Source organism: Megalops cyprinoides, chromosome 4, assembly GCF_013368585.1.
Source record: "Megalops cyprinoides isolate fMegCyp1 chromosome 4, fMegCyp1.pri, whole genome shotgun sequence".
Lineage (NCBI taxonomy): Eukaryota > Metazoa > Chordata > Actinopteri > Elopiformes > Megalopidae > Megalops > Megalops cyprinoides.
The window spans coordinates 32,936,402-32,945,465 of NC_050586.1; the positions used below are offsets into that span (position 1 = coordinate 32,936,402).

The 9,064-nt window shown below is 50.6% G+C and overlaps 1 protein-coding gene across 5 annotated transcripts in view; it reads left to right on the top strand.

Annotated features, from left to right (window-relative positions):
* rhobtb4 (Rho related BTB domain containing 4) overlaps positions 1-8,857 on the top strand; it is a 48,668-nt gene extending 39,811 nt beyond the window's left edge. For all 5 annotated transcript variants that reach the window (XM_036527756.1, XM_036527754.1, XM_036527753.1 and 2 more), the window contains 4 exons: positions 5,678-5,828; positions 6,482-6,570; positions 6,775-6,880; positions 7,445-8,857. In XM_036527756.1, coding sequence (XP_036383649.1) covers positions 5,678-5,828; positions 6,482-6,570; positions 6,775-6,880; positions 7,445-7,626 — 528 coding nt within the window. In that variant the 3' untranslated portion in view covers positions 7,627-8,857. The remainder of the gene's footprint in view (positions 1-5,677; positions 5,829-6,481; positions 6,571-6,774; positions 6,881-7,444) is intronic.
* The last annotated feature ends 207 nt before the right edge of the window (positions 8,858-9,064 follow it).

Consider the following 9,064-nt stretch of genomic DNA (forward strand, 5'->3'; position numbering starts at 1 on the left):
CTAAAAAGCTGAGGTTCACAGGTTTGTTCAGAGGTTTGACTTGTCCACAAAATGTGAATTCTGAGCAATATACATGTGGTTGTTCACATTTAAACTGTGTCTGTGGGTTCTGTTCCAAGAAACTGACAATTCCGTTAAAACAATAGTAGGGAAGCAGAAGACTTTGATGGTAAATGCATTGTTTTAAAATTCACTGACCAGATCAGGTCTTTATACTGGGTGAAGAGGATTTTGAAAGGGACTTGTCAGATTATATATGGCACATGAAGCCACTGACTGAGTCCTCCGGACACTTGGGCTCTATTCAGAGCAACATTCCCTTACCCACACACTCTGGCTATGAAGGGCTGCCGCCTGTCAACTTGTGCTGTAGAGACAATTCGCGGGGGTGGGTGGGGCGGAGAGGGCAGGTAAGGTGGTTTAGGACTGTCTCTCCTTGCAGAAGGAGCTCTTGCTGGGCCCCGCTTCCACCCTCGGAGGAAGCAGGGCCCAGGGGAGAACAGGATATCTGAGTGTACAGTTACAGTTTCGGGCAGCTAGATTACGGCCTGCCAGGAACCGCACAGGAAACAGGATGCTGGGCTGGCGGTATGCTCTTACTGCGTTAGCCTGGAGCGTGTGTCACGCGATGCGGACAGGCCGTGACGTCCGCTGCCAAGGTTACACAGTGGGCCTCACGGCCTCACCGATACGTAGCAACCCCCAGCTGGCGGAACACACAGGTGACCCTCTCCTCCATGGCCTTCCGATACGGCGGAATGTAAGCAGGCTGTTTTTGCCCTCGGGCTTTGTTGAGGAGTCCTTGGTTTAGGTGATGTTTTGATTTGAGCCAGCCCCGTGCCTCGGGTACAGCTGGAACATGGCGGCGTCGCCCACGGGGTCCTCCCCGACGTCTGGCAGACAACCTTCCCTCACAGCGCTGCAGATGCGCCGCTGAAGTTGCCGGTGACGCCGACGTGAGATCCAAACGGAGCCCACCGGGCGTACCGCGGCTGTGCCCGCCTTTGGCAAACATCCACATCGTAGGTGTTCGCACGTCGCCCCGTCTCTGTGTTCCATTTTAGAAAGACAGGACCCGAAAGAAGGAAGAAAGGAAGCAAATGGAGAAACAAACAGAAACATTGATGGAAAGATAAAACAGGGGTGTGGAAAATGAAAAAAAAAAGTATCAGGATGGGTTAGCAAAAGGATGAGTATATTGTCTTTCTGTATGTCAGCTAATCCAAATATGGTAGCATGAACTGTGTGTTAAATTCTGAAAGGTCCATCCAATAAAAGGAACTCCTGCGCAGGTCATCAACTTTACTCTTTACTGAGTGCTACCTGAAGTCCCTACACATCTTCCAGACCAAAGTTTGATGGCTGTCATTGTGGCATTGTGCTTCCACACCACACTTGCACAGTTTATGCAGTTTTTTGGGTGGCTGTGTGGGCTGTTCTGTGAAGATTGTATGTAGTCCTGTTCCTGATGGAGACCAGCAAGCAATCGAACTGAAAAGGCATCAAGAAAAGCCATGTGGTGACTGTGGGGCCAGTGCGGAAGACACTGTTGGAACTTCTGCAAAAATCACCTGTTGGTTTGGAAGTCGCGTTAGTCAAACCAGGAAGGAACGAGGAACGGTCTCCATGGTGGTCTCCATAATGGTGTGTTGTTGTTAGCCTTTGAGGCATTCATCAAGTTCTCATGGCAGTTGTGTCTTGTGCATGAAGCAGACAGCACGTGACCTTCACACTGAGCTATATTTAGTATTTCCGCCCTGTGTCTTTCTCTGACACTTTCATTACTGAGTGGACTCTACTCTTAGGCTGATAAGAGCACAAGTGCATGTGAATTTTTCGTTTCCTCAATTGCATGCTTAGTGTCTGTATGAAGCATTGTTGCCTCTGCCACCATTAGAGTGAGCGAAAGTGTTTTTAGCGCGCTATGTGTTGGTCCATTCCTTTGTCTGTGAACAGGGATAACTGAAAATGTCATGGTTGGATCTGGATGAAAATAGCCTCCGACACAAGAGATTTTAGCTTTTGGGGTTGCTATGACAACTCTTAAGGATATCAGAGGTATGGGCACTCCCAAGTACCACTCTAATATATGATATTATGTAATATGATGTGAGCGAATGTATCGTAATGTGTGGTTTGGATGACTGATCTGTTAGTGAGTCTAAATTAATAGCTCTTGTGTAAGTAGCTGATGATCTCATATCTGGAGCCTGTATCTTTCATTTAACGTCGGAAAAAGGAAAAGGCTGTTGACTGTGAATAAAATTTTTACTTCCCTATACTAAAATTAGCCATTTGAGCAGAAATCGCTATCTTTATACATGCAACAGTGGGTAAAGGGTGAGCCTGGCTTATATGCTCTTTGCAGCTGACCCACCTAGGCTGTAGGTATGATGTTTTAACGCAACCCAATATGGCGGTTTACATTTCAGATGACGGAGTGTAACCTACAGCTCAAGTGCGGCTGACCCCGGTCAGCTGTACAAGTCCTAAATTTTTAAGAGCTGAACTTCTGTGGATCCCTCTGTACCCGCCTTGTCACAACCGATAATGTAATAACTCTGGAGAATGTAATCACTTTTATTAATGTGACACATTTTGCATTTATAATGTAATAAAAGCAGAAAAAGTAATAACTTCAGGATAGTTTAATAAATTTGCTGAGTTATTACATTATCAGCGACTTCAAACAAGCGTTTGTTTATCAGATTTGTGGATTTTGTTGCCAACTTACAATGAATGAAAACATCCAAATGCTTGTGGCTTTGTTATTCCTATGAAAGAATGCAGAGAATGATTCCAATTATATGTGGATCCTGCTTGCAGTAAAGAGATTCAATCTTTATTTTCTAGCACAAGCTATTAATGATGTGTAAACAGGGCCCCCTACCCAGCTGGCAGCAGGCTCCGCTTGCAATGACACTGTGGTATTTTACTCAGCGTAAACACGCCCACCTCTGTTTGATTTGCCTCAGCTTGCGGCAGACGCGCTCTTATCCGGTCGGGTCGAGGCACTTTGCCGTCAGTCTGCCTCAAGTACAGCTGTCCTTCCTGTAACAGGGCCTCCACACCCCGGCCTGCTAAGCGATATTCTATTGGCGGTTTCCACAGTGCTGTCGGCTACCCTTCCTAAACAGTCACCCAGCTTGATTCCATTTCTGTCACACGGTGTGAGAAAATGATGAAAATCGCAGCTGTCGCGAGCAAGCTGTCGCAGCCGAACTCGGGATCGCGAGCCACGTGTGGCGGGCGAGCGGGGCCGCGGCCTGCTCTGTGCAGCGGGAAAGCGTTCTCCTCTTAACGCGCGCTCTGGCACCCGGGTGTCACATCCCAGCCCGGGCCTGTGTGAAAGTGGCTGATCGGCGCAGGAGATAAGGGTGGCTGAAGTGCGAAAGGCTCAGAGGAGAGGAAGGCACGCGAAACTATCCAAAAATAGACCTGGCGGAGGAGAGAGAAAGAGGAGTGAGAAGAGGAGGGGGGAGCGAGAGAAAGAAGAGAGGGACACAGACAGAGATAAAGAGAGAGAGAGAGAGAGAGGGTGGAATTGCGAGAAGAGCAGATACAGGCGTCTCTTTCACCTCCTCGTTCACCCCCCTCACCTCAGCTGTTGTGGGTGCAGCACTGTGAGCTGCAGTTCTGCGGTGCAGTGCAGGTCTTCCTCTGGGGTTTCACCACAATTTCGACTGATTGACCTTGTTTTGGTTAAGGTCTTTGTTTGCTTGTTAACCACGCAAACCTTAATGTGACAGTTTCTTGTTGTTCTTGCTCTTTAATTTAATTTCCTATGTGTGGGGAACAAAACCGGTGTAGATTTAGGACTGAATCGCACAGGGACTGTGCGACTTTGTGGTTTTCTGCAGATGAGCTGGAGGAAGCAGAGGTGGCCCCATGTCTTTTATCCAAATTTCGCTGCCCCTGTCAACTTTCAGTTTCTCATCCAGCACAGTGCTGTATCAGAGCATGGCTAGTGAGTGTACCCTTTTCTTTTTTGGCATTGCGCACTGAGGGACATTTTCAGAACACCGGGAGAGGCTGCATGTCATCCTTGACGTTGGCCCTGTCTGGGGACAGGGCGAGTTTGCAGGCACAGACAGTTCACTTCCTCTCAGAGCACAGAGGCGGATGTGCACCCCTGTCCCCGCCTGACCTTTCAGAGGCAGGTCTGCACCTCCGCAGATCTGACGTTCAGGCTAACTGGCACACGGAGCGGCAGGTTATGGGGGCACCTGAGGAACACTGGGAGCGGGTACAGGTGTGTGTGTGTGTGTGTGTGTGTGTGCATGGGGGGGCCTGTGATAGAGCCTTGTGTGATCCCCTGCATACCCCCCCCCCCCACACACACACAAGCTTCTGTTCCTGTCAGAGCTTCATGTGCTGCATAGCTGGGCTAATGCAGAGGCAGCGTAAGGTCAGGGGGGGTGGGGCTTATGATGTCACGATTGAGAAGAGCTTTGCCGCTACATTGGGTAGGGTCCATGAACACTCTGGGAACATAAGTGTGAGACCAAAGCGGCTGTGGGAGGGAGGGGTTGCCACGTTACGATCTGCGGCCCTCGGCACTTTGTTTTCTCTCTTTTGAAATCCTTCTTTAATTCCTTTGGCCCTGCGCTCTGGCAGCAGGAATAAGCGTGCCTTTGTTTGCGCTGCCCTCGGACCGAGCCAAGGGAGAGCTAGATGGAACGGCCGGAGCATGTCTGGGGGGGAAAGGAGGTTCAGGGCGGGGGGATCCGGGTGTGGTGCGCTGACATCAACGGGACGCCAGCGACTGATCACAGCCCTCGGATCTGTCTCCGGGAACTCTGGGCGCGCGTTCCCATGGGCTCCCGCGGAGCCTGCCTCTCAGATCCGGCAGCGCACGCCGCCCCATCCCGCCCGTGAGCCGAGCGCAATGCGCCGGCCTTGGACGGAGCCCAGATCCTGGAGGTTTAAGGGCTTTGAGGCAGCCGATGTCCGAGGCCTTTCTCCGTCAGACCCCCCGCTCCTCGCCGGCCTTTCATCTCGAGAGGATCAAAGACCCGCCCCGTCAGAAAGCCTGCCCCCTTCCTGTGACATCGCTGCCACCCGTAGCGCCCAACTGGCCTCTGTCCCTATGAAGCTCCCTGCGCTCCTCCTCCCCCCAGGTTACTGCCCAGCTCTGCCTCTGAGACACAGCCCAAGCTCTGGCCACATCAACAGGAAGCCACTCTCTTTGTGTCCTTAGAGACGATGTCAGTGTGACGCAGATCACCAGCGGGAGGTGACAGCCGATGCGTCTCCAGCTTCTCTCTCATGTGTGTTTCTGCTGACTCTGCACCACTGTGCATGAACGTGGCATAAACTCTCTAATTCCCTCAGGGCCTTTATTTGGAGCTTTGGTTCTGAATATGACAGGTTAGGTTATTTATGACAAGTTTCAGCTGTGCAGTATCCTCCAATCTAATGGCTCTAGGAAGCACGGCCTCATGTTTATGGAAATGTTCGCATGAGTTAGACCTATCTCCTCACCTCTCTTTCTCACATTTTCTCTCCCCCTCTCTCCCTCTCCTTCACTCTCCCCCTCTCCTATTCTCACCCACTCTTTTCTTCCCTCTATTACTCCCCCCCTTACTCTCTCCCTCTCCCCCTCTCTCCCCCCTGCCTTTTCTCTCCTCCTTCCTCTTGCTCTCTTCCCCTCTCCCTCTCTTTCCCTCTCATCCAGGTGTCTATTCCCAATACCAGTACTGCCTGCATGCAGGCGGTGTTGGAGTACCTGTACTGTGGCCTGCTGACTCCCTGCCCGGACCTGCAGCCCATGGAGCTCATCATTCTGGCCAACCGGCTCTGCCTTCCCCGCCTCGTCGCCCTCACAGGTGAGAGGAGGGGGACGACCACCAGGGGGCAGCGATGAGAGGATGGGGGTGACACCTCATGTTGACTTATGCAATGTCAGTGTTAATGTTTTATGAATGGAACATCCAAATGCTATGCATTTGTAATGGTGTGTTTTGAGTAAACTTGACTTACCTACACTGTTCCTATAGAACAGAGTAGTAAGGTTCTATATTTTTCCGTTTAGATATTCTGTATCTACATTCAGGACGGCAGTCAGTAGGACAGCAGTTCTCGATGAGTGATACATGTACCTGGGGATTCCTCTGCCTTAGGCCTAAATCAGCTCTAAGTAGGCTATGTCTGCATATTTTTACTGGTCGTCCATTGGACAATCATTTATTTCTAGTGACCTAATTTTTTACTAGTATATTTGCATCTGTCAAGGATAACTGAAGAGCAGGGTTATTTAAGGAATGCGGTTTTGGGAAGAAGTGATCGCAAAAGTCGTCACTGGGATAAAGTAAGCGTGCACAAGTAGTGCATACTCATTTTGTTTGCATTATGAGGGATTGGTGTTTAATAAGGTGGAGCTGGGGGGCATTCAGGACGGGCCCCCGTTGCTGTAACCGTTCACGGTGGAGGCGCACCGCTGCGGGAGAGTGGTGACCGCTGTCTGTCTGTGGTCCTACAGAGCAGCACGCTGTGGAGGAGCTGCTGCAGTGGGCTCTGAAAGGCGTGGACATCGACGGACAGGTGCTGGCGTACCTGGAGATGGCTCAGGTGAGACACCTGTTAGCCCTTGGGTGAAATCAACACACACGCTGATCAGAGATGTCTGAAAATCAGGGAAAGCCATGCAGAAATGAAACTCCAGGCTATGTGTGTAATGCAGTTGTAGTTTTTCTTCCCATTGCTTTGCTGTTTGTGTGAGTGAAATAGCTGGTTTTTAATTCTCTGTATTGACTCTTGCGTCTGTCACCGCAGTTCCACAACGCCAAGCAGCTCTCCGCATGGTGCCTGCACCACATCTGCACCAACTACAACAGCGTGTGCCGCAAGTTCCCCAAAGACATGAAGGCCATGTCCCCAGGTACCCCCCCGCCGCCCCCCGCCTCCCCCCCACACCTGGCCCGGGAGCATTTTCCAGTAGCTGCTCTGTTTTTGTTTTGTCTGTTTTATGTGCTTTTTTTGAACTCCTTCCCCGAGTTTCCTTGTGCCGTTCCAGGAAATGTCAGGTTTAATGGCTTTATTTCCAGGTCGCTGGTTTTTATTTCACACCATCTTAACTCTTCTCACACTTCTCTCTCTCTCTCCCCCCGATCCCCCCTCTCTCCCTCTCTCCTATTACTCCCTTCACCCCTTTTCTGAATGTCCTGTCTCTCCTCTTTTTTCCCTCACATCCTACTCTTTCTTCTTTGCCCTCATCTCTCTGCCCTCATTTCTTCTTTCTCTTCCTGTTTTTTTTCCATCCACCCTTACTTTGTCTCTTTCCCTTCTCTCCCTCTTTCTCACCCTCTCCCCCACCCTTTGTCTCACTCCCACTGTCTTTCTCTCACCCCTCTCTTTGTCTCTTTGTTATCACTCCTGTCTCTCTCTCTCGCACCTGCTCTGACTATCATCTCCTCCTCTCTCACTCCTCCCATTCCCTCCACAGAGAACCAGAAGCACTTTGAGAAGCAGCGCTGGCCGCCGGTCTGGTTCCTGAAGGAGGAGGACCGGTACCTGCGCTCCCAGAAGGAGCGCGAGCGGGAGGAGGAGCTCCTGCGAAAGCAGAACACCAAGAGGGGCTGGTGCTTCTGGAGACACTCGTCTTCCTCCGCCCCCCACATCTCCTGAGGCTCCGCCCGGCCCTCCCAAAATTCCCCTCCCCCTGCCCAAAACCTTCACCTCTCACCCCTCAACAGTCCTTCTCCTCCCCACTGCTCCGAGCCTCACCTCAGTGCCAGCGTCCACGGCGTGCGATGTGCCTGACCTGACCGAGCGTCAGCGGGGACAGTTAGAGACGCCCACTGGCAGCCACACTAAAGTCAGCCTTCGTTCAGCTCGCTGCTACTATCCAGCAGGGGGCGGTGCGCCATGTTAAGTAATAGGGAATGAGAGTGTTGAAGGGGAGCCCTGCCTTAGTGACAGGTTTCACTATAGGGCATGGGGACAAAGAAGATGCGGCGAGACTCATGGGGACAAAGCCCGGGAGTGGCCTGTCTGTCCTCGCGTCACAGAGCTGCGGGCGGAGGCGGCAGAGCCGGGGGTGGCGGCGGGAAAGGGCGGGTCCCTGTGGGCTGAGGGAAAGAAAGAGGTCATGTGACTTTGCAGCCACGCTCTGCCCGTGAGCTCTTAACCCGGGGAAATGATTTGCAAGGAAAACCAACCACATGAAAACACCTTAACTCTCAAAAACAGACATGAAAACGACAGCGACACAAAACCACGGCGGCAGGGATAAAAGCAAAGCTGAACCGAGCCCGGGTTCGGCATTCATCTCAGTCTCTGACCTCCTATGCCTGCCGTTGGGAATTCTCCTCTTTTTATTTTCTCCTCCTCTTGTGTTTTGCCTACTCCTTTTTTTGGCCTCGTTTCTTTTGGCAGCGACTCCTCGGGCCTCTGAATGGAGGCCCTGCTGGGGTCCTGGCCGCTGACTGGAGAACGGAGTTCCTGTTGCTAAGACTGTTATAATGAAGGGGCTGCAGGGCAGTGGTTGCAGCCAGACATGGTGCATAGCTGGGCCGCATGTCCAAAGGAGGCCACACTACGTACCAGCAAATGGAAAATCTAAACCAAGTTAGTGCCACTAATCTGACCAGAATAGACATTAAACTTCAAACTCTAATGCCTAATTTTATACCACCCCATTGGGAGTATTACTTTTCAACCCCTACCAGGGTGTCCACCGGTCACTGAGACTTATTTATTGAGGCAATTCATGGAAGTAAGAGGTTTAGTAGAAGTAGAGGGTACTTCTCTATCTCTACTCTCCAACACCTTGATCTTCAGCGCTCTCAACTTGCAACCCCACAGCCTGTCTGCAATTACACCCTCAGTCCACAGGAGGGCACTGCACTTGGATTGTCACCCCTTTTCTGAAAAATAGTATTGCCTCTGGGAGGTGCAAAAATATGCTTCAGGAACTGTTTGACATTACTGTCTTTAATTGTTTCATTATGCTTATCTATTTTATTTTTCTTCCCTTTGTTTTTATATATCTATATATGCTATCAACATTATTATTATTATTATTATTATTATTATTGTTATTATTAATATTATTATTATTATT